At 50.8% G+C, this 27,940-nt stretch overlaps 2 protein-coding genes across 9 annotated transcripts in view; one reads left to right on the top strand and one right to left on the bottom strand.

Annotated features, from left to right (window-relative positions):
- The window catches only part of C2H19orf57 (chromosome 2 C19orf57 homolog), a 22,195-nt gene extending 9,342 nt beyond the window's left edge, over positions 1-12,853 (bottom strand). Inside the window, exons 1-5 of one of the 6 annotated variants that reach the window (XM_013994675.2) lie at positions 10,994-11,173; positions 10,204-10,255; positions 5,069-5,249; positions 1,646-1,727; positions 1,325-1,429 (exon numbers count right to left, since the gene is read on the bottom strand). In XM_013994675.2, the coding sequence (XP_013850129.1) occupies positions 1,325-1,429; positions 1,646-1,727; positions 5,069-5,249; positions 10,204-10,255; positions 10,994-11,095 (522 nt within the window). In that variant the 5' untranslated portion in view covers positions 11,096-11,173. Of the gene's footprint in view, positions 1-1,324; positions 1,430-1,645; positions 1,728-5,068; positions 5,250-10,203; positions 10,256-10,721; positions 11,174-11,673 lie in introns of those variants that run through there. The other 5 variants (XM_005661242.3, XM_005661243.3, XM_021083707.1 and 2 more) reach the window with 5 other exon arrangements.
- Positions 11,216-27,940, top strand: CC2D1A (coiled-coil and C2 domain containing 1A). Of its 3 annotated transcripts, none has more exon segments than NM_001243031.1 (29): positions 11,220-11,517; positions 12,871-13,006; positions 14,854-14,966; positions 15,051-15,116; positions 15,374-15,508; positions 15,615-15,849; positions 19,594-19,718; positions 20,039-20,111; positions 20,288-20,359; positions 20,452-20,582; positions 20,653-20,725; positions 21,389-21,522; positions 21,876-21,990; positions 22,081-22,253; positions 22,992-23,114; positions 23,196-23,254; positions 23,346-23,462; positions 24,841-24,914; positions 24,994-25,052; positions 25,171-25,222; positions 25,313-25,412; positions 25,501-25,591; positions 25,894-26,031; positions 26,118-26,182; positions 26,756-26,819; positions 26,913-27,039; positions 27,117-27,193; positions 27,275-27,322; positions 27,405-27,940. In NM_001243031.1, coding segments are annotated over 29 exon segments (2,856 nt in total). In that variant the 5' UTR covers positions 11,220-11,457; the 3' UTR covers positions 27,426-27,940.

Raw genomic sequence — 27,940 nt, 5'->3', positions numbered from 1 at the left:
CATCTGCCATCCATTGCCAGAACTCTTTCATTTTCCCAAACTGAAACTCTAACTTCCCATTAAACACTAACTTCCCATTCCCCACCCCTCAGCCTACCTCCTGTGGAATCTAGAATATGACCTCTCTAGGACCTCGTACAAGTGGGATTATACAGCATCTGTTGCTGTGTGACTGACTTATTTCACTTAGCATAACGTCCTCCTGGTTCATCCACGTTGTAGTATGTGTCAGAATACCTCTCCTTTTTAAGGCTGAATAATATCCCGTTGTGTGAATACAACACATTTTGTTCAATCATTCATTCACCTGTTAATGGATACTTGGATTGCCTCACCTCTGGCTACTGTGAATAATGCTGCAGTGAACGTGGACGTACAATTGTCTGTTCCCTTGCGTGGATATACAACATCTTGTTTATCCATTCATTCGTCAATGGACACTTGGGTCCACACTGTTTTTGCAACTTCCTCTGAGTCCATATAATGCCCTGGAGATCCATCCAGGTAGTTATGTTCCTCATAACTAGTTTGTTCCTTTTTTTCTTTGTCTTTTTAGGGCCGTTCCCTCGGCACATGGAGGCTCCCAGGCTAGGGGTCCAATCAGAGCTGTAGCTGCCGGCCTACACCAGAGCCACAGCAACACGGGATCCAAGCTGCATCTGTGACCTACACCACAGCTCAGGGCAACACCAGATCCTTAACCCAGAGTGAGGCCAGGGATCGAACCCGCATCCTCTTGGATGCTAGTTGGGTTCGTTAACCGCTGAGACACGATGGGAACTCCTAGTTTGTTCCTTTTTAATTGCTGGGTTGTTTCATGCTGTGGATAGACCATGATTTGTTCAGCCATTCACCCACTGAAGGATATCCAGAGTGTTCCCGGTCAGAGGCAATAACAAACACAACTGCTAGGAATGGCCATCGCTCATTTTAGGGGTGTCTGTTCCAGAGACATGGTGATCCCTGAGCTCGCAGGGTCAAGAACAAGAGAGTGTGCTGTAAACGCCCTCATGTAGGCTTGAGCAAAAGCTTCTGAGCAGCAAAGGGGGTCAGGGATAGAATGTGGGCTGTCTTTCTGAATTTCACTAATTTCATGCAACTTGGGGAAGAAAGCTCTGACCTGGACAGCTTCAGTGTAGGCCTGCAAGTTGCCAGCATGGCATCTGCTGTCCAGAGACATTTGTAATGCCGAAAATGGGAGGGAGCGGTGGTGGAGAGGTGTGGGGTTAGCCACTGACAAAGCCAAGGTTGAACTTGGCTGCTGAGGCTGGGCCAAGGGGTGGCTCATCTAGGGGGCTCAGTCTGGCTGACAGCAGGGCCTTACCGAGCTAAAGGCCCCACCCCCTGGGTCCTCTTCTCTCCTCTCTGCTTGTCTTGTCACTGTCTTCTTGGCTTTTGCAAACTGGGGGATGAACCTCCCAACTGAGTTCTGTGAACCAGATACAACAAGAACAAAATAGCAGTAAAGAGAAAGGAGGAACGAGGGCTCAGAAATCAAGCAAGCAAACGCCAGAACCAGTTTCTTTCTTGCCTTCCATCCCCAGCACACCCACTCTCACCAGCAGCCACTGACGATAAACAGAGACAAGAACTTGAAGGGAGGCAATGTCTTTTGTACACATGTGAGCCTACAACACAGACTCACCTGGGAAAGAGGGAAGGGCACTGGCTCCTTTTCTGATTGCCTGAGGAGCCTGGAGGGAGCTGCTGCTTCCGTATCTGGAGAGCTGGGAGGGCAAAGACAAAACGGAGGAGGGTCTGAACACTGTTAACTTGCATAGTTAGACAAACAGAGAACGAAAAAATCCAAAGGCGAAGTAGTGTTTGGGGTCTCCTAAGAGGGAGCCCCTGGAGCACCCACTTAGAGAGAGTGAGATGGAGGGGAGCAGTGTCCTGGGGAGCATTTGACTGCTGAGAAGGGTGCGGAGTCCCAGGTCTAGAATCCAAGCTGCCTGCTGTCAGCACCTATAATGCCAGGAACTCTAGCTCCTGAAGTGAGAACAGGAATCCTCATTTGGACTGACACGCCAGGCCCCAACTCTGAAAAATTCTAAAGAAGTTATAGATACAAAAAACACAATGTCTATGAGTTCCTGCTGTGGCACAGTGGGTTAATGACCTGGCTCATCTCTGTGGCACCGCTCCTTCGATTCCCAGCCCAGCAGAGTAGGTTAAGGATCCGGCGTCGCTGCAGCTGTGGCAGAGGCTGCAAATGAGGCTTGGATTTTATTCCTGGTCCAAGAACTTCCATGTGCCTCAAGTGCAGCTGAAAAAGGAAAAAAACAAAGTACGGTGTCTAAAAACATGGATGTATTCATAACTGCCGAAATGTGGAAGCAACCAACATAGCCTTCAGTGGGAAAATGGATAAATAAACTGTAGTACATCCAGACGATGGGACAGTATTCAGCGCTAAAAAGAAATGAGCCCTCAGAATTCCCACTGTGGCTCAATGGGTTAAGAACCTGACATAGTGTCCGTGAAGATGTGGGTTTGATCCCTGACCTCATTCAGTGGGTTAAGGATCTGGCGTTGCTGTGGCTGTAGGCCAGCAGCTGCAGCTCTGATTCAACTCCTAGCTCAGGAACTTCCATATGCTGAAGGTGTGACCCTGAAAAGAAAAAATAAATAAATAAAAAGAAAAGAAAACAAATGAGCCCTCAAGTCATGAAGACATATGGAGATACCATAGATGCATACTACCATGGGAAAGAAGCCAGTCTGAAAAGGCTGTGTACTGTATGATTCAATCTATGATATTTTGGAAAGGGCAAACTATGGAGACAGTAAAAGATCAGTGGTTACCTGGGCCTGGTGAGGGGGAGATGAATAGGCTAGGATTTTTACAGCAGTGAGAATACTTTGTAAAATACTATAATGATGGATATGCGTCATTACACTTCTGTCCAAACTACAGAACAAACTCTAAAGTAAACTCTGGATTATCATGTGTGGACATAGGTTCACTTTGGTAAAAAACGTACCACTCCAGGAGTTCCCTAGTGGCCTAGTGGGTTAAGGATCCGATACTGTCACTGCAGTGGTGTGGGTTTGATCCCTAGCTGGGGAACTTCTGCCAGAAGTACCTTTCTGGTGACTGCTGGTGATAACGGGGGGGAGGGGGGTGGGGGGTGGCGGGAGGCTATGTGTTTGCAGGGGTAGGGGGTATACGGAAATCACTGTACATTCCTCTCAGTTTTATTGTAAAACTGAAACTGCTCTAAGAAAGAATAGTCTTTAAAAAAAACTGGTGAGGACTTATGGTTAAATCTAAATCAATGCGGCTATGAATACTGTAAAAAAAGATCAAAATCTGGAGCTGAAACTTCATGATTTCAACTTTGGAAGTTGGAGCAGGAAAAAGCATGAAGCTATACTAATGGGCTTGGATCGTGCCAAGGGAGGTTATGGAGACAGAATAAGTCTAGATACTGATAGCAACCGTCTGTTCAAAAATTTTTAATTGGGATGGGTTGTTTGGGCGGCTTCTGGGGTACTGGCAGGATTTCACTGCTCAACATAAATGTGTTAAGCTGATTGCTTTATGTTGTTTTTTTCTGTTATATTTCTGCACAGGCGGTATTTCTTAATAGAACATTTAAAAAAGAAAAACAGAGGAGTGGGAACCCACTTCTGTGGATTCTGACTATTCTTATGGACTCAGACAGCAGGGTGAGCGGCAGCCACAACCTCCTCAGCTCTGCTGGCCTCTCCAGGGGTGAGGGGTACAGGGACACCGTCGGGTCTATCTGGGAGAACGGCTTAGGTTTGACATATGGCCCTTCTCTTCATATCACACATGCAGCAGGGCTGCCTTTAGCCCTGAGACTGCAAGATCGCAGATCAGACAGACACACATCCCGGAAAATGGTTCTGTCAGCCGGGCTGTGTGCCTCAATTTTTCACTCAGAAAACCTGCTAGTCCAATCCATGATGCTTCCTCTGAAGACTGCAGGTAGCAGGAACTTTTCTTCCCCTTTTTCCTGCTGCTAGTCCTTTCTACTTTGCTGTAGTTACATGTGGTTTAACCCCATAGGAATAAAAAGATTCTCCAGATCTTTCTTTTCCTCCCACCATGCTTAATTTTACATTTCCTAAGAAAGAAAGGAATGGGATACCATACTGGTGAAGAGCACAGGAGTGAGACACAGCCAGAACCCCAGGCTGCCTTGTACCAGCTCAGTGGCCCTGGGCAAGTTATTTGATCTCTTGAAGCCTCGGAGTCCTCATCTGCTGAATGGGGATTAAAAAACCGATGTCACAGTGCCATGAGGATTAAATGAGCTGATGTGTGTAAAGTATTTATTATTAGCACACTGCCTAGAACATAAAGATCGTTATTCTCTCTTATGGGTTATTATTTCACCAACCCACAACTACTTCAATTCCTTTTTGATTAAGTAGGAATGTGGGGTAAACATGGATTTGCTCAGCAGGCAGGACAAGTTGCATTCTGTAACTAAGTGACCTTGAAAAATTCAAGGTTTTCCCTGCCTATGGTTAAATATCAACCTTTCAGAGTTCCCTTGTGGTGCAGTGTTCCTGCAGCAGCTCATGTCGCTGCTGTGATGCAGGTTCAATCCCTAGCTTAGGAACTTACACAAGCTGCAGGCGTGGCTAAAAATAAATAAAAAGGGAGTTCCCGTTGTGGCCCAGTGGGTTACGAACCCGACTAGTATCCAGGTTATGATCCCTGGCCTCGCTCAGTGGGTTAAGGATCCGGCGTTGCCATGAGCTGAGGTGTAGGTTGCACATGTAGCCTGGATCTGGTGTTGCTGTGGCTGTGGCATAGGTTGGCTTTGAACCTCCATAGGCCGCAGGTGTGGCCCTAAAAAGAGAATTTTAAAAAATACAAAAAAATAAATAAAAAATTAAAAAAGCAAAATATTAAAAAAAAAAAAAAAAAAAAAGGCAGCTCAATCCAATGATCCCTGAGGCCCTGGGTGGAGGCACTACACTGGATGGATTGTGTTGGCTGGTCCCCTCCCCTCTGCATCCTGTCCACTAGGTCACTGAGCTGTGCCCACTGTCAGTGGAGAGGTTTGCCAGAACGTTCTGAGGTACCTACCTGGAGGCTACCTGTTCTGGTTCCTCCCTGCTCTGCTCTGCAGAAGGAGCAGGTCCTGATCTGCCTTCAGACTCTTCAAGGTGATGCAAATGGCCCAACTTGGAACTTTGGGGGACCCCGTCAGAGTCTTCTAGACTTGAGATCTTTGGAAGTTTCATAGGACGGATTCCTTCCCCTCCTCCTGTTTTAGAGACAAAAGATGAAAGGGTGAGGATGGAGGGAGCATGCGCAGCCACAGCTGGGGCTGACAATCAAACACAGCAGGACTACTGATGCAACATGAGCAGGTTTGTGCAAAAGGCAGGAAATCCCTGCTCTGACACTTGCCTGGAGAGTGAGATGACCCACAAGCTTACATGGCTGTGGTATTCAAAGGTAATTTACCTATGAACTGGTCATGATTCATGCTGAATCTTGAGTTAACATGGTCTGTCAGGGAACCACATGAGACAAACTGGCCCAGTCAATGGGGAGTAGTGAGAGGTGTGTGCTGGCTCCTTTGGGTGTCAGCTCAAAGGTCCCAGCAGAGGGGCCATCCTTGACTTAGCTTTTTTTAGCTGTGCCTGCAGCATGTGGAAGTTCCCGGACCAGGGATCAAAATCGCTCCACAGCAGTGACCTGAGCCACAGCAGTGACAACGCCAGATCCTTAACCACTAGGCCACCAGGGAACTCCCCGTCCTTGACTTTTCTACAGAGCAACTCCTCTCAGGCCCATACTCTGTTTTATTCTCTTCACATCTTTTCTGTAAGTATCCAATGTACTGGGTTGTTTTCTGTCTTTCACACGACAGCCTGTTCCATGCAAGGAGGGGCCTCATCTATCTCACTCTGCTGAGTCTCCAACAGAGAGAAGAGCATCTAGTCATCTGTCAGTGCTCAATAAATACTGGGTAGATGACTGAATAAATGCACAAGAAAACCTAGATCACCTTCCAGGAAATGCAGACAACACTAAATTATGTACCACTCTGGTTTTCCATGACGCTTGCAGAATATTCATCCTGGGAAAAGTGGGACCCAGAGTTATCAAGTGCTAAGGAGGTGACATCTCAGCTGTCTCTTGGTCCTCTGTATCCCTATAATCCTTTCCCATCACTGAAAACTATCTAGAACCTAAAGTTGTTTATTAACATCTATTTGTTGAATGAAGAGTTCGGGGTTAGCAGATGCAAACTATTACAATTATTTATTTGTTTATTGTCTTTTTAGGGCCACACCCATAGCATATGGAGGTTCCCAGGCTAGGAGGTGAATTGGAGCAGTGGCTGCTGTCCTACGACACTGCCACAGCAACAGCAACATGGGATCCAAGCTGCATCTGTGACCTATACCACTGTTCATGGCAATGTCAGATCCTTTACTCACTGAGCAAGGCCAGGGATCAAACCTATGTCCTCATGGATACCAGTCAGGTTCATTACCACTGTGCCATCACGGGGACTCCGAAAACAATTACATTCAGAATGGAGGGCAATGTGATCCTACTATACAGCACAGGGAACTATAGCCAATCTCCTGGGATAGTCCATGATGGAAAAGAATATTAAAAAAAAAACGTATAGGAGTTCCCGTCATGGCTCAGTGGAAACGAATCTGACTAGTATCCATGAGGATGCAGGTTTGATCTCTGGCTTCACTCAGTAGGTTAAGGATCCAGCATTGCTATGAACTGTGGGTCACAGACACTGCTCGGATCTGGCGTGGTTGTGGCTGTGGCTGGCAGCTGTAGCGCTGATTAGACCCCTAGCCTGGGAATCTCCATATGCTGTGGGAGCAGCCCTTAAAAAAAAAAAAAAAAAAAAAGGAGTTCCCGTCGTGGCACAGTGGTTAACGAATCCGACTAGGAACCATGAGGGTGCGGGTTCGGTCCCTGCCCTTGCTCAGTGGGTTAACGATCCGGCGTTGCCGTGAGCTGTGGTGTAGGTTGCAGATGTGGCTCGGATCCCACGTTGCTGTGGCTGTGGCGTAGGCCAGTGGCTACAGGTCCAATTCGACCCCTAGCCTGGGAACCTCCATATGCCGGGGGAGAGGCCCAAGAAATAGCTGACAAAAAAAAAAAAAAAAAAAGTATATATAGCTTAAAAAAAAAAAAAAGGAAAAGAAAATTCCCTTAGCACAGAAACTGCCCATAGTGTCTGGCTTATAAGACCTCTCCAAATCTGACCCCAACTGAACCATTTATTCAATGAACAAATAATAAGGGTTAATTCTGGACTCTAGTGGCCATGCTAGACTGTATCCTTGAGAACCAGATATGCTATGATAGAAGTCTGAGGTAGTCCCGCCTTATGGATGACAAAGCTGAGGCATGGAGAGGCTGAATCTGTAATGGGATCCAGGCAGTCCAGCTCCAGATCCTGCACACTTAAGTGTACCTGATCATTTATTGAGCACTTACTATGTACTGTACCTCTGACCAGGCAGTGAGGACAAAAAGACAAACCAGCCCCAAGTCTGATTTTTCTGGAGGTCAGTCTCATAGACCCTTTCCAACCGAGCTCCTTACAGACCTTGACATAAACCGACTGAATGAGCTCCCTTCCTCTAACACTGAATGCTAGGGTCCTCCTCAGCATCCACTCAGCTTTTTTTGTTTGTTTGTTTTTTAGGGCCCCACCCACGGCACATGGAGGTTCTCAGGCTAGAGGTCTAATCGGAGCTACAGCTGCCGGCCTATACCTTAGCCACGGCAATGCCAGATCCAAGCCTCATATGCAACCTATACCACAGCTCATGGCAATGTCAGATCCTTAACCCACTGAGCGAGGCCAGGGATTGAACCCACAACCTTATGGTTCCCAGTCAGATTTGTTTCCACTGCTCCACGATGGGAATTCCCATTCAGGTTTGGTTTTTGTGTTTTTTTTCTAGGGCCACACCCACAGCATATAATTGGGGTCTAATTGGAGCTGTCATCACTGGCCTATGCCAGAGCCACAGCAACACTGGATCTGAGCCGTGTCTTCGATCTATACCACAGATCATAGCAACGCCAGATCCTTAACCCATTGAGCAAGGCCAGGGATCGAACCCGCAACCTCATGGTTCCTAGTCAGATTCGTTAACCACTGTGCCACCAAGGGAACTCCCCCCATTCAGGTTTTTGAGCTCCACTAGACCACAGTGACTTTCGTATAATTTCTCCTAATTCTATCTGTTAGTGTTTGTGTATGCCCATTTAGAATTTTGCCTCACTGTTGCATATTTGATTAGCTCTCAGTGAGAAGCATTTTTCTTTTTCTCCTGACAAGACCATGAAGGTGTTGAGGACAGGAACTGAGTCTGCTGCACCCTTTGATCTCATTGTCGCCCTGCCTCCCATCCCCACCTCAGGGGCCCAACCAGAGCAAGGCTCCAACCAATGTTTCTTACACAAACACGGTCCTACCTTGTGGTCTGCCAGAAAATGCAAAAATTCAGTCCCTTCATTTATTTAGTTTCTTAAGATGCCCAAACATTAGCTTGCTTCACTCATCCAATGGACGTTCGTACCAAATAAAAAGCAAGAATATCAACAGACGTGAAGAGGCTCCCATTTCCTTCCTATGATCTGTCCCCACAGAATTAATTGAAGAAACACTAAAGCAGAACCTTGTGTTCGACACCAAAGGCCAAAGACATCAGGATGGAAAGGGCTTCTTTCACTACCTGCCAGAATCATCTTCTTTTCTCCCCACCCCATCCAGGACACAGAGAAAGAGCTGTCCTGGGCCAGCCCAGAGCACATTGAACTAGGGAGCGCACTGCCAAGATGACCTGCTGTGGGTGGGCCAGGCTGTCCCCAGCTTCCCTCTCCAAGGTCAGAGAAATCCCTGTACCTCCAGGCAGCCTGCTGCTCATCACTGCACTAAACATCTTCAATCTGTTAATGATTTCTTTCTTGTCCCATATCTTGGGGAAATAAAAGCTCTACACCCAAAGCTCATTAACCACTAAGTGAAGGGGTTATTTCTAAATTTTTATGAAATTTAAATTACCTAAGGCAGTGACAGGGCAATGGAGCTATCCTAATGTAATTCTGGGTGTCTTTCTTTCTGAACAAGGAAATTCTGTATGTATATTGACAAGATGGCCTCAAAATGCTATGAAGTGAAAAACAGAGGATGCGGATCTGCACGTGTGATGATTCTACTTTCCAATAACAACACTCTACTTGTATATACAAAGAGAAAGTTTGGAAGTAGTATACTGAAGTTCATTTCCTATCTTTTTTATGTTGTACTATATGGTTGATCATTGTCCTGTGGTTGTGGGGGACATTAATATTAGGGGAAGCTGGGGGAGGGGTAGACAGAATGCTGAACTATTTCTGCACTTTTTCTGTAAGCTCAAAATTGTTTCAAAACAAAGCTTTTTTTTAATCTGAAAGGACAATCATAACAGAAGATATATTTGTGTACTATCATGGGTCTATTCTCAGTAGTTTACAAATATTAATCCACATGTGAGCTCTAGGGCATAGTTCTCAACTGTGGCACTGTTGCCATTTAGAGTACTACTGACATTTGGGGATAGGTCATTCTGTGTTGTGGGGGCTGTCCTACGCATTGTATGATTTTTGAGCAGCATCCCTGGCCTAGATCCACTAAATGGCCACAGCCCCTTGGCAAACACACACACCAGTTATGAAAAACAAAAATGCCTCTAGACATTGCCAAATGCTCCCCTTGACAGCTTGAGAGTCCCTGTTCTAAAGGAAAGGGTAGGTCCTCTATTTCCAGAGGAGGAAAGTGAGATACAGAGTAAGTCTTCTGCCATCACACAGTGAGATGAACTCAGGGTTTTGTTTTGAGAGTGAAGCACTTAGCACCAGATGCTAAGCTTGAAGCATGTCAAGCTCTACTCACAGGTCATCTCTGAGAGTGGGCAGCATAGAGGCTGTATCCCTTTCCTGAAGCCTAGTGGATCTTCCCAAGGCTGTGGGATCCCACTAGAGGCTGGAGGAAGCTCCACAAAGCTTTCACTTTTTACTGCAAGCACTTCTCCATAATTTACATTTTTCTTAGTAGCATGTATTAGGTCATTGTTGCTCAGGAGCTTGGTCTGGTCATGCTAGCATTTCTGCCATAAACCCACATTCCTCCTATAAGCAGAAGAAGCAATAAAGAAGTGCCAACTTGAACATCCAAATACCTGAGGTCCGAAGCTTCTTCCTCTTACTCATTTTATCCCTCCCTAGAGAAATCTGAAAAGGAGCAGATTTCGTCATTACAACCAGTTCCTAACTCGGTACAGACACAGTGGCCTTGGCTGAGGCCACCCCACCCCCACTTGGGCCCATCTGGCTGCCCCAGGGGTCAACTGGGCAGGGGAACATAGGGTGGGAGTCATAGCTACCTTGGGCTGTGGCAGGCTAAGAATTAAAATGCCTTCATCCTGCAGATAGCGGGTTGGGGGCTGGGGCCATGGGAAGCCCTGGGATGTCCCCTTTCAGTATCTAAGATGGGGTAGCCTGTGTGAAGCCCCCTCTCTCCACCCGGGTCTTTTGAAGTGACACCTAGTACACTTTGGAGTCATTTAAGTGCTTTAGAGGGGCCACCTGGGGGTCCTTTAAGAGGGGGCCTTCAGGGGATGCCTGGGGCCTTGGAACGGCAGCAGTCTTCACAGGTCAATTCCTTCCAGCCTAGAGGGCCTGTGAAGACAAAACCGACCTGGGCCAGAGAAGTCAAGGTCCTTCTGTCCTTATCGGGAACTGAGGAGGTCTACCTGGAACTGCTGGGGATAACTCGGTTAAATTATTTGCGAAAAAATTTTTGAGAAAATAAAAGGCAGAGTTGGCCCAAACAGAGGTCGAGTAGCTGAGGATCCGAGGCCCGAGTGCTCTGGACCCAGCTTCCGGTGACTAGGCCACACGAACCCTACCCAGGCCACCAAAAAGTAAGAAATGCCCAGACCAGGACCGCCAAGAGAGACTAGAGCTCACAAGTGGCCGCGCAAAGCCACGAACCAGGGTGCCGCTGCCAAGCCTCACACCGGCAAACGCTCCGCCTCTTTCCCGCGCACTATGAAGCCCCGTCGTGCGCATGTGCGATGCCAGCACCGCCCCTCTCACTCGCGTACGCCCGCCTCTTTCCTGAGCAACCCGTGGTACCTCCCACTACCCCTGAGGCAGCGCGTGCGCGCTCGCGCACTTCCTGCCGGGAGTTGTAGTTTCAGTGCGGCGGGCCCGGCAAGTCCAGTTGCTGTGCTCAGGTGCCGCGGCGCCCAAGGGCCGAGGCGGAAGTAGGGCGGCCACTTGAGGGGCAGAGGGTACGCGGTCGGCGGTCGCGGGGTGCCAACGAGGGGCGCGGGACTCAGGAAGGGCGCGTGCGCGGCCATAGGCCCCGGGGGAGAAGGCCGGGCAAGGCCAGGCCAGGGGGCCGGTGGTCCGAGTATCCAGCTTGGGAGATGCACAAGAAGAAGGGACCTTCGGGACCTCCAGGCCGAGGTGCCGCCACCGCTCGCCAGGTGAGTCTGTACTCCACGGCCGGGCCGAGAGAACCCTTCCCACCCTTGTCCAAGGTAGGGCCCCACCCCCTAGAGGAGTCAGATCTCCACCCCCAGGTGAGCCCCGGTCCCCGCCCCCTCAGGTTAGCGTCAACCCCCAAAATGGGGCCTACTTACTTCGTCTCCCCAGCTCCTTATGCCCCGCTCAGGGATTAGGGCCACCTGTTGCCGTGGCAGCTACTGTCGGGGAGGGGAAGGCCTCGGACCTGGAGTAAGAAAGGCAGTTATTACCCTCTTGGCCTGAGCACTGATGGAACCCTCTCATCAGTCGGGCCAGGTCAGACTCTTTATCCCCATTGTGCAGATGGGGACGCTGAGGCCCAGAGAGAAGAAGACACCTGCCCAAGGTCACAGGGCAGAGCTAAGTTGCTTGGCCAGAACTAAGTGCAAATCCAGAGCCGCTGCCATGAGCCCACAGGACTGTGCTTGGGCCCTTTCTTCCTCTCTTCATCTCCTTTGGGAGAGTTTGATTTTTTTCTGAGCTTTGCTGTAAGGAACTAGAGCCATAACTTAGTGCTCAGATATCAGAGTCTGGCTCACCTGAAGTTGCCTCCTGGCTTCTGCACATTGGACTTCACAGTTCTAAGCCTCAGTTTCCTCATCTGTAAAATGGAGGCCTTAAGAGGCCCTATGTTACAGGATAGCTGTGAAAATTCCTTGAGATTGTTTATGGAATGTACTGGAACATGGCACTCAATAAGTGTTGTCATCATCATTATTACTCTTAGGTAGAGCCATATAAAATTGACCATATTTGGCCATGTTTGACCCACAGAAAAGGTAATTTTGTGTAGTTCAGCCTAATATTAGCACATCATGATTAGTCATTAACCAGAATAGGATAGGAAGACAGGTATGTTATGTGGCAAAGGCCCCGCTTTCAACTTCTGCGTTGTTTGGGTTTTCTCTTTACTCTCAATGCCTCCAACCTTCCTGCATGGCTGTCTCTGCTGAAGATGCTGGAAAGCAAAAGGCCAGGTGTGCAGAGTGGCTTTGCTTTGGGGCAGGGTGTGGGCCCTTCTTTCCCGACTGAACTTGGCTAGCAGCGCATCATGACTGCAGGCTCAGAGCAGACAGCTGGGTTTCTCCACCTGCCCTTTGTCCCATGTTGATCTGTGCCAATGGGCCTGACCCATCTTGGGGCACCTGTTGTGTTCTGGGCCTGTTCCAGCCTCGTGGCACTCCTCAGGGAAATGGCTTTCCCCAGGAGCCCTGGGTTCCCTTCCTCCCAAGGGGACTCCAGGTTGGTCATAGCTGCCTCTGGCCAGTTGGGATGCATCCCAAAGTCTGACTGGACCCCCACTTTTCCTGCAGCTGGGCCTGCTGGTTGACCTCTCCCCAGATGGCCTGATGATCCCTGAGGATGGAGTTAATGACGAGGAACTGGAGGCTGAGTTCTTGGCCTTGGTGGGGGGCCAGCCCCAAGCCTTGGAGAAGCTTAAAGGCAAAGGTGAGACTCTCAACATACTCCTGAATATTTTCTGAGCTTCTGCTGTGGGTGGGGCTTGAAGCTGGGCACTGGGGAGATGGGGGAATGGAGACAGAGAAGGTCTGGGCAAGAAGTTAAGCAATCGACTCTGCATGCAGAATGGAAGTTCACACCCCACCTCTGCAGCTTACTGGTTGTGTGACTTGATGAGTCACAGAACCTGTGTGGGCCTCATTTTCCCTGTCTGTAAAATGGGGAAAATTACCCCACTTAGATCCCATGAGGTGATCTTCTAGTATTCATCGGGCACTTCACCCAGGACCTGCATGTCCTCCAACCCCCTGTTCGTTGATTGGGGCTGGGATGGGGGAAGACCTGTGAGCTGAGCTGGGATTCCTGGAAGGGGCTACCACAATGGGGAGTGTCTAGTGAAGAATTGGGGCACACTCTGGGAGGGGGTCACAGTGTGTGCAAAGGCCCTGGGGAAGAGAGCAGGAGACTCTGCTGCGGTCAAGGAGGGGCAGGCAGGAGCTCGAGAGAAACAGAGGCTTTACACCTTTTAGCTAGTGCAGTTGATCCTCCCCATTCATGAAATCCGAATTTGAGAATTCACCTACTGGCTTAAATTTGTTTGTAACCCCAATATCAGTGCTTGGAGGGCTTCTGCAGTCATTCACAGACATGCACAGAGCTGCAAAAATTGGAGTCACACAATGTGCACATTCCCAGCTGAGGTGACACTCTGCCTTCATGTCTCAGTGCATACCATAAACATGTGTCCCTTTTTTTTGGTGTGTAATGCCACATTTCTTTCATTTCTGTGCTTTTTGTTGGTGATTTTTGCTGATCCAAATGGCCCTCCAGCAGAGTGCTGGACTGCTGTCTCTTGTTACTAAGTGTGAAAAGGCTGGGATGTTCCTTATAGATAAGCTTCATTCAGGCATGAGTTATCATGCTGTTGGGTTCGAGTTCAATGTTAGTGAATCAACAATAGATATTAAATAAGGTGTCTTTAAATAGACACACACAGGAGTTCCTGTCGTGGCGCAGTGGTTAACGAATCCGACTAGGAACCATGGGGTTGCGGGTTCGGTCCCTGCCCTTGCTCAGTGGGTTAACGATCCGGCGTTGCTGTGAGCTGTGGTGTAGGTTGCAGACACGGCTCGGATCCCTCGTTGCTGTGGGTCTGGTGTAGGCCGGTGGCTGCAGCTCCGATTCGACCCCTAGCCTGGGAACCTCCATATGCCGCGGGAGCGGCCCAAGAAATAGCAAAAAAAGACAAAAAAAAAAAAAAATAGACACACACATAAAACAAAGTTACATGTTGGCCAGATGGCAAAATTGTGCCCAGAGGCTCCTGGGAATCTAATGCTATATTTCCTCCAGGGCCGATGCTTCAGTATTCGCTAATTCCATGTTTGTGGCAACTTTACAGACCATGGATACTGCGAATAACGAGAATAACATGCGTAGCAAAATACTGACAATTTTGCTGTTCTAAGAGTTTCATTTACCTTTAGTGCCCACAGTCTACCAGGGAGGGAGAGACCGTCGTCCCCATCTAACAGATGGGAAGACTGAGGCTCAGGGAGGTGAAGTGACCTGCCCAGGGTCCCACATTGAGAAAGTTGCAGATCTGGGGTCCAGATCAGGCTTGATAAGGAAGAGAGGAGGCCAGGGAGGTTGGTGGGCAAGAGGGGTCTTGCCTCGTAGGCCCAAGGGCAGTAGGGTGCCATGGAAGGGTCAGGAGGGGAATGTGCTGTCCCACTGCCTGCTACCCTATTTTGTGAGGCTGTGGGTGACTGAGACAGGAGGCTGGGGAGTCTTGAAGGATCCTGGTCTAGCTGGGGCCTTTCCCCTGCCTCCAGGTCCCCTGCCCATGGAGGCCATTGAGAAGATGGCCAGCCTGTGCATGAGAGACCCGGATGAGGAGGAGGAGGGGACGGACGAGGAGGATGTGGAGGCTGATGATGACCTGTTGGTGAGAACCTGGGGCGGGCAGGGGACCTCCCCCACCTTGTCCAGCAGGCACTTACGACTGGCCCTCCATTGTGTGTCCCTGCAGGCGGAACTGAATGAGGTCCTTGGGGAGGAACAGAAGGCTTTGGAGACCCACCCTCCTGTGGCCCAGGTATACTCTAATGTCACTGGTCCCTGCAGCCCATGGTTCAAGGCCCTCCTTTCCCTCTCAGCCATGGGACCTCGGGCAGGTGGCAGGGCCCCTCTGAGCCCCGGTTCGCTGCTCTGGGCAGTGGGATGGTGATGATGATGATGATGGGGTTAGGGGGGCAACATGCCTGATATACAATAGATACTCAACCAAGGAAGCTGTCAGGGTGGGCCCAAGTAGGGTCACCACCCAGACCATCTGCCCGGCCCCTCCCACAGCCAAAGGCCACAACCCCCAGCCCAGGGGTAGAGGCCACCTTGCAGGAGAGGCTGGCCCTCTACCAGAAAGCAGTTGAAAGCGCTAGGCAAGCTGGCGATGGTGCCAAGATGCGACGCTACGACCGGGGCCTTAAGGTGAGCGGTCAGGCAGGGACGGGGGGGCGGTGTGCTGGGACCTCACCACTGCTCCCTGCATCCGGCTCCAGGCTCCTCCCAAACCCATGTTCACACCTTCTCCCAGACACTTGAAAACCTGCTGGTCTCCGTCCGGAAGGGCAACACCATTGATGAAGGGGACATCCCGCCTCCTGTGGCTGTGGGAAAGGGCCCAGAAGCTATGCCCAGCCACACCCCTGCATCCACCCAGCCGACCCCTGTGAACCCACCAGCCCCAGATCCCAGGGTCATCGCAGAAGGTCCTCCTTCCACTGCCCCAGCCTCGTCCCTGGTCTCGGCTAAGCCCCAGGTGCTCCCAGGTAGGCCAAGGGCAGGACTGGGCTGATGCGGGATGGGGGAGGTGGTATTCAGTGGAAAGCCCCTCTGTAGGGGTGCAGGCCCCACATTGATGGTTAGATATTTTTAACATCCCCTCCCTCCCCAGCCCCACCTTCCCAGGGGGACATGTGCTCACCCAGAGATTTTTTCTGTGGTGGCAGTAAAATATATTTAACAAAACATTTGCCATTTAACCATTTTCCAATGTGCAATTGACATTTAGCATGTTCATAGTGTTGTGCAACCATCACCTCTATTTCCAAGACTTTTTCATCACTCCAAACAGAAACTCTATCCTCATTTTTTTTGTCTTTTTAGGGCCGCACCCTCAGCATATGGAGGTTCCTGTGGGGGTTGAATCAGATTTGTAGCCACCGGCCTACATTACAGCCACAGCAACACCAGATCCGAGCTGAGTCTGCAACCTGCACTACAGTTCATGGCAACGCCAGATCCTTAACCCACTGAGTGAGGCCAGTGATTGAACCTGCATCCTCATGGATGCTAGTCAGATCCATTTCCACTCAGCCACGACAGGAACTCCTGTCTTCATTTTTTAAAAAATTGAAGTATAGTTGATTTACAGTATTGTATTAATTTCTACTGTACAGGGAATTCCCTTTGGTGCAGCCAGTTGAGTATCCGGCATTGTCACTGCAGTAGCTGGGTCACTGCTGTGGTACGGGTTCCATCCCTTGCCTGGGAACTTTTATATGCCTTGGGTGCAGGCCCCCCCCCAAAAAAAGTGTCAAGGTGTTTTGCTTCAGCCTGAAATACCTTCTCAGGCGAGTCCGCCAAAAGCATTGGGTCTAGCTATCAGTCTGAAAAAGTACAGTGCATGCTGTTTTCCAGGTGTTTCTGGATTTGTGGATGCTGAGTAGTATATCTGTTCTACTTTGTTTTTTTAGCACCAATGACTGTACCTATCGCTTTCAATTTAGGGACACTTCCATATACAGTACTTCATATACAGTATACAGCATATCATTTGAAACTGTACCTAATGTAGTGTTTAAAAAGCAGTTTAAGCCTCTTTCCCAACTTTGCTGATACACAGCATAGAGATACATTATTATTATTATTTTTTTTTGTCTTTTTGTCTTTCTCGGGCCGCACCTGGCATACGGAAGTTCCCAGGCTAGGGGTCAAATTGGAGCTGTAGCCACCAGCTACACCACAGCCACAGCAACGTGGGATCCAAACTGCGTCTGCGACCTACACCACAGCTCTTGGCAACGCCAGATCCTTAACCCACTGAGCGAGGCCAGGGATTGAACCTGCATCCTCATGGATGCTAGTTGGGTACGCTAACCGCTGAGCCATGACAGGACCTCCTAGATGTACATTTAAATGCACATCAAGTGCTCACATATATCATACTAGGTTGCAGTTCTGTGGGAGACCTGGAAGCAAGACCTAAAATACCCGATTGTTAAATGTGAATCCTGGCGTATATTTTAAAAGCACATATTTTTATATACTCAAAGGAATTGAAAACAAGGACCTGACGAGGTATTCATGTTCTTAGCAGTTTTATCCACAGTAGCCAAAGGATAGAGGAAACCCAGTGTCTGTCGGCAGATACAGGCATGCCTAATTTTCTCATTTCTCTGCTTTATTGTAATTCCCAAATATTACAGTGGTTTTTTTTTGGTTTTTTTTTTTTTTTTTTAACACATTGAAGGTTTGTGACAACCTTGCTTTGAGCAAGTCTTTTTGTGCATTTTTCCAACAGCATTTGCTTACTTTGTGTCCCTATGTTAGATTTTGGCAGTTTTCTTGGTATCTCAAACATTTTCATTATTATTACATTTGCTATGGGGATCTTTAATCAGTCATCTTTGATTTTTAAAAAAATTTTTATTATAGTTGATTTACAGTGTTCTGTCAATTTCTGCTTATAGCAAAGTGACCCAGTTGTACATACATATATATGTGTGTATATATATATATATACATATATATATATATATACACACACATACTTTTAATCACATTATCCTCCATCATGTTCCATCACAAGTGATTAGATATATAGTTCCCTGTGTGATCAGTGATCTTTGATGTTACTGCTATGACTTGCCGAGGCTCAGGTGATAACATTTTTTTCGGAGTTTTTTTTTTTTCTTTTTTGGCCACCCCTCAGTATGTGGATTTCTGGGCCAGGGATCAGATCCCAGCCACAGTTGCGACCTAAGCCGCTGCTGGAGAAACACTGGATCCTTAACCCCCTGTGCCTGTACAGGGAATCAGACCCTTGTCTCAGTGCTCCCAAGATGCCCCTGATCTCGTTGCACCACAGAATGAACTCCAGCAAGTATTTTTTAACAAAAGTATGTGCATTGGTTTTTTAGACATAATGCTATTGCATAATTAATAGATTTAGTATTGTGTAAATCTAACCTTTATATGCACTGGGAAGTCAAAGAGAAATGTGTGACTCATTTTATTATGATATTTGCTTCATTGAACCTGCAATATTTTAGAAGTATACCTGTAAATGAATAAACAAATATAGTCCATCCATACAATGGAATATTATTCATCCCTGAAAAGGAAGGAAGGAGTTCCTGGCTTGGTGCAGTGGGTTAAAGGATCCCACATTGCTGCAGTTGTAGCTTGGAGCCTATCCCTGGCCCAGGAACTTCCATATGCCTTAGATGTGGCCATTAAAGAAGAAAAAAAAAGGGAAGGAAATTCTGGCCTATGCTACAAGAAGTTATTATGCTAAGTGAAATTAGTCAGTCACAGAAGAACATCTACTACATGATTCCATTCATAGGAGATGCCCAGAGGAGTCAAATTCATAAAAAAAATTTTTAAATCCCACTGTATAGCACTATATCTAATCACTTGTGATGGAATATGATGGAGGATAATGTGAGAGAAAGAATATATGTCTATATACCTGGATCACTTGGCTGTATAGCAGAAATTGACAGAACATTATAAATCAGTATAATAAAAAAAAAAATTTTTTTTTTAAAGAAAGTAGAATGGCGGGTTCCAGGAGCTGGGGAGGGAGAATAGGGAGTTGGTGTTTAATGGGGACAGAGTTTCAGTTTGGGAAGATGTTCTGGAGATGGATGGTGGTGACGGTTGCACAACCACGTGATTGTACTTAATGTCAATTAACTATACCCTTAAAAAGATGTGAGGGAGTTCCCACTATGGTGCATTGAGTTAAGGATCTGACTGCAGTGGCTCAGGTTGCTGAGGAGGTGCAGGTTTGATCCCTGACCAGTCACAGTGGATTAAGGATCCAACGTTGCTGCAGCTGTGGTGCAGGTTACAGCTATGGCACGGTTTTGATCCCTGCTCTGGGAGCGTCCATATGCCTTGGGTGCAACCCATGGGTGAATTTCATGTTATGTATATTTTACCACAATTTTAAAAAATAAAAAGTGAATATTGGTGAGTTTCAAATCACTATGGTAGGTAGGATACATTAGTTTGAAAAGAGTGGTGTGATGGTGTTCTTTTCTTCTCTCTCTTTTTTTAAAATGGTTTTCTTTTTTGAATGTCAATATTTGAAGACCCTGGGAATGACAACCCTTGCCACTTCAAATGAAAAGTTTTAGATGTCAGCTTAAAAACCTGGAAGGGAACATAGAGTTTTCCAAATATCTCTTGGGAGCAATTCTCGCATCTATAACATGGGCCTAAGAACAGTCTTTGTTGTGAGAATTAAGTAGAAATGGTGTGCGTGCTGTTCCCCCTTCCAGGTCCCTGCAGCCCTGGCCCCCTGGCCCAATTGCAGAGCCGCCAGCGCGAGTACAAGCTAGCTGCCCTCCACGCCAAGCAGCAGGGAGATACTGCTGCCGCTGCCAGATACTTCCGAGTGGCCAAGGTGCGTCCAGACAGAACAGGGTCGGAGAGAGGGGACAGGATGCTTCTGCCATTGCATGAGGGAGAGGAACAGGAACTCTGAAGTCAGACCCAGATTTGAATCATGGCCACTCCATAGCTATAGTTTGCTCCACCTCTTGAGGTCTCCGTTTATCCTCTCTGTGAAATGGGCATAAGTGTCTGGAAGAGGCTTGAGCAAAATGCTGCAAAGGAAGGGTAGGAGCTGGGAATCCTCTGTCGCCAGGCAGGGCATGGAGGCTCCTGTGGGGTCCTGGCCCCCAGTGGCAGCCTCCCCACCAATCTCCTCCTTCCTTCTCTCAGAGCTTTGATGCTGTCTTGGAGGCATTGAGCCGGGGGGAACCTGTGGACTTGTCCCGCCTGCCCCCTCCACCTGGTGAGGACCCCGTCATGTCCACCCTCCAGGACTGCTGGAAGCCTCCGCTAAGTTCTTTCTGATGCTGCCGCCCCCGTTGGTCAGACCTAGGGATCCCCTCAAGCCAGACCAGCTTGGTTGGTGGGGGTGGGAGGCACAAGAAAGCCCCTCATGGGCCTGGACCTCTCTGCCCCCAGACCAGCTGCCTCCGGACCCACCATCACCACCACTGCAGCCTCCAGCCCCTTCCATGGCGCCCTCTGTGCCAGGTAGGCTTCTGGGACCCTGTGGGGTGGGCTGGCCAGAGCAAAACAGTCTCCCCTCCTGTAGTGTCTTAACTCTACCCCCTGGTGTGGCCCAGAGGTTCCTCCACCCCCAAGGACTCTGCTGGAGGCACTGGAGCAGCGGATGGAGCGGTACCGCATGGCCGCAGCTCAAGCCAAGACCAAGGGGGACCAGCGGAAGGCTCGCATGCATGAGCGCATCGTCAAGGTGTGTGGAGGCCAAGTGGACAGGTTAGCAGTCCCTGGAGACCTTGCCCTAACACCTGTGTTCCCTGCAGCAATATCAAGACGCCATCCGAGCCCACAAGGCTGGCCGAACTGTGGACGTGGCGGAGCTGCCTGTGCCTCCAGGTAGGCCCCGCCCTCAGTCCCTACCCTCCAGCCTTGAGCCTTTGCAGGGGCTATTCCTTCAGACTGTATAGTCTCAGGAAGCTGATTGTCACACATTCAGAAATTCTGCAAGCTTGTTAGACAATTGGTAGCTTAAAATCAGTCACGATGGAGTGTTTACACCATGGAAATTGGCAGATACTAACAAGGGGTTTTATTTGGAGAGCGTGTTCATGAGCCCACCGCTGTCTGCCCCTTCCATTTCTTCTTTGTTTGACCCACTCCTTCCTAGTCATCATCTCTCAGCTTTACAGGTAAGTACTCAGCCTCCCATCAGCCCCCAGTGAATTGGAGACATCTGTGGGGTCTCAGAGCTGCCTCTGTGTTCCCCATGAGAGCAATTATGTCTTTGCACCTTGGTCCCCGACTGGACCAAGGACCCTCTCTTATGCCCAGCACATCACCTCACACAGTGCTTGCTTATCTGGTCAAGGCCTGGGATCAGGTAAAAGGAGCCAAGAGGCAAGAGGGAGGTCTGGCATCTTCACCCAGCCATCAGCAGCTCCTTCCTTATAGTCCAAGTAGATTCAAAGGCCTGAAGCTTCTGAGAAGGGGAGGAACCTGTGTCTCTACCATTCCAGTGTGGGTCTCTCCTTGCTGACCGGGTTACAACTGGTCTCCCAGGCTTTCCCCCAATCCAGGGCCTGGAGGCCACGGAGCCCACCCAGCAGAGCCTGGTGGGGGTCCTAGAAACTGCCATGAAGCTGGCCAACCAGGATGAAGGCGCAGAGGATGAAGAGGATGAGGAGCCAAAGAAGGTGTGAGGGGCCGGGGCAAGGGAGTGGCAGCAAAGCAAAGTCGCAACAGTCCCGGCCTTGGGCCAGACATAACCAATTACACATCCAGCCCTGCCGCTTCAGGCCGTGTGGTCATGGGCAAGTCGTTTTGCTCTCTGAGCTTCAGGTTCCTCATCTGCAAAGTGAGCAGAATTGTAGTCCCATCCAACCAGGACTGTTGTACAGACTCAGTGTGAACAAGGTCAGAAGTTGTGTTCAGTGCTGAGGAGATAGAAGCTAAGAAAGCCAGTGTTGTCAGTGTCAGGCCCTGACCCTTTGGGGAATGGACTCGTCACAGGTGCTGGGAAAGCTCTGACTTGTTCTCCATCCCTCAGCAACTCAACAGCCCTGCAGCCCCCACAGCCCAGCCCAAAGCCCCACCCTCAAGGACAGGCCAGTCAGGATCTACCCCAGCAGCCAAAGCAGCCCCCAAAGCCACATCCACCAGAGGTAGGTATACCCTCCCCATCTGGGCTGCCTGTTGCCTGGCTGCCTATGGCCTGGGCTGAGCAGCACCTGCAGACACCCCTCTACCCACAGCCCAGCAGCAGCTGGCCTTCTTGGAGGGCCGCAAGAAGCAGCTTCTGCAGGCTGCACTGCGAGCCAAGCAGAAGAATGACGTGGAGGGCGCCAAGATGCACCTGCGCCAGGCCAAGGGGCTGGAGCCCATGCTGGAGGCCTCACGCAATGGGCTGCCTGTGGACATTGCCAAGGTGAACCCTTTAGGTCTGCTGGGCCTTCCTGGTGCTCACTTGTTGGGCTTGTGCCATGTAGCAGCCGTGTGACTTGGAGTGTATTAGTCAGGGTCCAGCTTAAGCTGATATAACAGGTAGTTCCTGCCTAAGACAGTGGCTGAAACAAGACAAACATTTATGTTTCTTGACTGTAACACTCAGGGTGCTCTGGTCTCTAAAAGACAAAGCCCTCCAGGGCCCAGGTTCTTTCCATCTTGTTGCTCTGCCACACCCTAGGAGGTCATTCTTGTTCATGTGGTCACAGCGGATTGAATCCCTCAGCCACTCAACAGCCCTGCAGCCCCCAGGGCTATGTGCATCCAGGCTATGGGAAGTTACATGGAGTGGCCACTGCTCTGGCTTGCCTCCCATTGGGCAGAACTGAGTCATATGGCCACACCCAGCTGCAAGGGAGGCTGGGACGTGGACTCTCTTGCTGGGCTGCTGTGTGCCCAGCCCAAACTCTGTTACTAGGGAAGAAGTGGTGGGATTCAGACTTGGGGGAAGAGTGGATAACAGAGCCTGCCACTTAGCGCAAAACTATCCACTTTTCTTTGAGCATCACTTTTCTCCTTGGGAAAGAAGAAAGAACGGGGCAGAGGGTGGAGCTGTAGTAGGGAAAGCCCCTCCAAGGAGAGGTGACATTTCCACAGTGGCCCGGTGGGCCCACTCACTGCCAACCAGCCGTCCTTTCCTTATGCGCCTCACTGTCCTCAGGTGCCGCCCGCTCCCGTCAACAAGGATGACTTTGCCCTGGTCCAGCGGCCTGGCCCAGGTCTGTCCCAGGAGTCTGCCCGTCGCTACGGTGAACTCACCAAGCTCCTAAGGCAGCAGCACGAGGTGAAGGGGGGGACTCCCTGCCCAGGTCACCACAAGGGCATGGCCCCTGCACCCTCTCCTCACTGTCTTCTGCTCCCTCAGATGTGCCTGAACCACTCTAAGCAGTTCACGCACCTGGGCAACATCGCTGAAACCAGCAAGTAAGAAGCCCTGCCCTCATCCCTGCCAGACATCTGCACCCCCCAGCCTGCCCCTGGGACCAGGGACCTGATCATGGCCCTCTTGCTGCAGATTTGAGAAGCTGGCAGAGGACTGTAAGCGGAGCATGGAGACTTTGAAGCAGGCATTTGCCCGGGGTCTTCCCACGCCCGCTGCTCGCTTTGAGCAGAGAACCTTCAGTGTCATCAAGTAAGGCCCTGACACCCCCTGGCCCGGACAGCGCTTTGGAGAGGGGTTTGCATCCCCTGGAAGCCAGCAGAGGACAGTTGGGGTGGGTGGTGGGAGCACGGTACATGCAAGGGTCCTGGGGCAGATGCGACGAGCGAGCGTAGGGTGGCAGTGGAGCATTGACAGTGACACATGATCTAGTGAGTCTGGAGATGTGCCTCGTCCCAAGTCCTTGGGCCAACCTGTGGGACAGTGGTGTTGGTCCTGCTCCTCTTACGTCTTCTCACACCCCAAGGAGTTGAGGTCATTTTTCCCACTTAGAGCTGAGATGAGGTACAGCCACTGGGGTAACCTAGGATCACCACCTAGGATAACTCACAACCCTTACAGTGGCTCCTTGTCACCTCCTCTCCTCCCACAGTCTCCACTTCACTCACCTCCTGCCACACCGACTTCTTTTTGGCCAATCAGATACCAGCCCTGTTCCCACTCAGGACCTTTGCACCAACTTTTTCTCTGCTCAGACCCTTTTTGCAGGTTTCCATGTAGTAGCTTCTTCCTGATATTCAGAGTTACTCATGGTGAGAGGCCCTCCCTGGTCACTCTGTCTGAAGCAGCCTTTCCACTCTCTTCCTGTTTTAGTTCTCTACAGAATCGTCATTTTATTTGTTTCTCTATTTATATATTCATGGGTCATCTGTCCACTCGGCTAGCCTGGGCCCCACAAGCAAAGGGATGGGATCTGTCTCATTTGCTTCTTGTTTTAAATTTTTTTATTACTCAATTTTATTACATTTATAGTTGTACAATAATCATCACAACCCAATTTTATAGCATTTCCATCCCAAACCCCCAGCCCACTCCCTCCATTTTTTGGCACCCCAGACGGCATTAGCTTCTGTATCCTCAGCAGTGAGGACACAGACTGGCATATAGTAGATGCTCAAGAAATATTGTCAAAGGGAAAGCTTTTGATCACTTCAACAATGACAAAGAAATAGAAACATAGTGACAATAAATAAAAGCAAGTTTTAATGAAAAAGAAGAAAAGATTGTCAAGGGCAGAGAAGGTTCCACAGCAGCTAGGGCACTTGGTGAATTCTTGAAGGTTCCAGAAATCTCATACAAGGAAGGAAGGGTCCCACAGTGGTAAGGCCACCAGCTCATACATAGTAGGTCCCAAAGCAATATGTGCAGACTGAAGAAAGGACTCACAAGGTAGCTAGTGGTTGACTTGGATAGAGAATTCTAGTCTGGATCTAAAAGCCAAGCCTAAGAGCTGAGATACCGCCAGGAGACCTGGGGCGGGGGTCATACTCTCCCTGCTGAGGGGCAGAGATAGCGCTGAGGCAGGCAGTGCTGCTGAGGTGACTCTGTCTTCCCCCTGCCCTCCTGGAAGGATCTTCCCCGACCTCAGCAGCAATGACATGCTCCTGTTCATCGTGAAGGGCATCAACCTGCCCACACCCCAAGGTGACGGGGGCTGCTGGGCAGGGGGTGGGACCTTGGGGACCACCCCCTCTGCCCAGTTCTGACCTTTGTTCGCCCGCAGGGCTGTCCCCTGGTGACCTGGATGTCTTTGTTCGGTTCGACTTCCCCTATCCCAACGTGGTACGTGGAGAGCCGAGAAGGGACCGACCGAAGCCCCGTCAGGCCGGGGAGTGGGCCCGGCAGGGGTTTGAGGGTGGGCCCCATGCCCTGAGCTTTTGTGCCTCCTGTCTGGTGCCAGGAAGAAGCTCAGAAAGACAAGACCGGCGTGATCAAGAGCACAGACTCCCCTGGTGAGCCTTGGCCGGAGGCTGCCCCCTGCAGAAAGAACCTGAGACTGTAGCCTGACCCCCTCCCTCCTCCCTCCCTCCTTCCCCACGCAGAGTTCAAGGAGCAGTTCAAGCTCTGCATCAACCGTGGTCACCGTGGCTTCCGAAGGGCCATCCAGACCAAAGGCATCAAGTTCGAAGTGGTCCACAAAGGGTAAGCTGGGCCATGGGTGCTGCCTGGGTTCTGGAGGAGGAGGAGCTGCCCTAGGAATTGCCCATCCTGTTCCCCCTCGTACACACAGGGGGCTGTTCAAGAACGACCGGGTCCTGGGCACAGCCCAGCTGAAGCTGGATGCCCTGGAGACGGCATGTGAGGTTCGGGAGATCCTTGAGGTGAGAGGCAGATATTTGTCTGAACGCTCCTGTGGCCGTGCCACTTATTAACATTACTCCCATGCTCCCTGCCCTGAGCCTCGCAAGGGTCCCCTCTGCTGACCCAGCTCCTCCCCTGCGTCTCAGACCTTCCCACTACCCCGCCCTAAATGCTCTCAGCAGCCTGCCCTATTAAGACCAGCTGGGGTCGCAGACGTGCCCATGGGCTCATATTTTCAAAATTGCTCTGGTTCTCCCTGATCCCAGCCCTGAGCCTCCAGCCACTGCCTGCTTCCTGACAGCCTCCCCTCACTCCCACCCAGGTCCTGGATGGTCGTAGGCCCACAGGGGGGCGGCTGGAGGTGATGGTGCGGATTCGGGAGCCACTGACAGCCCAGCAGTTGGAGACAACAACGGAGAGGTGGCTGGTCATCGACCCCCTGCCAGCAGCTGTGCCCACAGTGAGACCTCTGCCCCTCAGCTGCCCCAGGAAGGGAGGCTCGGTTCAAGGGGGCCAAGACTCACTAGACTGGTTTGTCCTCTGAAGCAGGTTGCAGGGCCCAAAGGGAAGGCCCCTCCCATACCTGTTCCTACGAGGGATCCAGGGAACAGGTAGGTGGCAGGGCCAGGCTCTGCTGGAGAGAACCCCTCTCTTGTCTCAGCCTCTCCTGGACAACTTCTCATCAGGCACAAATTGGAGCATGTCCATCCCCTGCTTCAAAACCTTTCCTGGTTCCCTTTCTGGGGTATCTAATTTAATGTCCCCCACCACCTTGATCTTTAAGACCTTTTGTGATCTCACCTTTGTCAGTATATCAAGCCTTCTCTCTCGCTCCACTTCTTCCTGTTGGTTCATGGCTACACTTACTTTTCACTGGCCTCTGGGATTTGTGTTAGAGTGTCCCGAGCAGCCCTATCCTCACACTTGCTCCTTGCTCCTCTGCCCAACTCTGACTCCTTGAGTACCAACTTGGCTGTCACCTCCTCCAGGAAGCCCTTCCTGACACCTAGCATCATTTACCTGGGTATACAGCCATTGTCCCTGTTACGCTGTGGGCTCAGCAACACTGGGGTGGGCCTGGCTTTTATTCCACTGTTCCCCAGTGTCCACCCAGTGTGTCTGTTGGATTACGGGGTTGGAGATGGGGGATCTCTGTGGCCCCTCATCCCCTCCCAACCCCATAGATCAGCCCGACCCCTGCATAGTCTCAGCGTGCTGGCCTTTGACCAAGAGCGTCTGGAGCGGAAGGTGGGTACCCACCTCGTGAGGCTTAGTGGGGTGGAACTGGGGGAGGTCTTCAGGCCCAAGCAGGGCCCTCACAGCTCCCTCTGTACCCCTCAGATCCTGACCCTCAGGCAGGCACGGCGGCCGGTGCCCCCAGATGTGGCCCAGCAATACCAGGACATCATACAACGCAGCCAGTGGCAGAGGGCGCAGCTGGAGCAGGGGGGCCCGGGCATCCGACGGGGTAGGATCTCAAGGATGGTCATGTGGGAGAGCAGGTGGGGGACAACGGGCTACATCCTGACCCCTTTCCTTCCTCAGAGTACATGGCCCAGCTGGAGCGTCAGCTACAGTTCTACACAGAGGCTGCCCGGCGCCTGGGCAATGACGGCAGCAGGGTAAGCCAGACGAGGGCCGGGCAGGCACTGGGGGACCAGGGCCGCCAGAGGCTTCTCACTAACCACCTCTTGGCCCCCCAGGAGGCCGCAAAGGAGGCACTATATCGACGGAACCTAGTCGAGAGTGAGGTGAGCAGCTTGGCCATTGGGGGTGGGGGTTGGGCAGCTGTGGCCTTGTCCCCCTCCCTGACCCCAGCGGCCTCTCCCTCAGCTGCAGCGGCTCCGCAGGTGAGGAGCTGAAGGGGCGGGCAGCCCCCCGGAGAGCAGGGAGCAGGCCCAAGGCCCTGGTGCTGGGAGGAGCTAACATGGCCACGACCTCAGACCAGATGAGCAGACAATCAGAGGACAATCGGCTCTGGATGGACACATCCCCTGCCAGGCCCACCCCGCCTGGCTGGAGCCTCCCTGGCAGACGGCACTGGGGATGGTGTCCACCAGCCCATATGTGCCCCTCACCCAGACTTGGCTGGGTGGGCCCCAGAGAGTCCGTTTGCACAGCCCGAGGGTGTGCGGCCCCTTGCCTACCCCTGAGGTGGGAGGGTGGCCAGGACCAAGCCCCAAGGGCCCCTGCAAGCACTTTACTTCCTGCCCCTCCCCAGCCTTAACCCTGAAGCTCACCCACACCCCAAAGAAGCCACTGAGGCCAGCCAGAGCCCGGCTGGCTCCCCCAAGGGTTGCCCTGGCCCAGCTGGGCCCCAAGGGCTGACACACTGAATAAACAGCCCGGGCCACACCTGGCTCACTCTG

This window comes from Sus scrofa, chromosome 2 (assembly GCF_000003025.6).
Source record: "Sus scrofa isolate TJ Tabasco breed Duroc chromosome 2, Sscrofa11.1, whole genome shotgun sequence".
NCBI lineage: Eukaryota > Metazoa > Chordata > Mammalia > Artiodactyla > Suidae > Sus > Sus scrofa.
The sequence above is the reverse complement of the archived record's forward strand: the minus strand, read 5'-3'. Positions and strand labels throughout refer to the sequence as shown.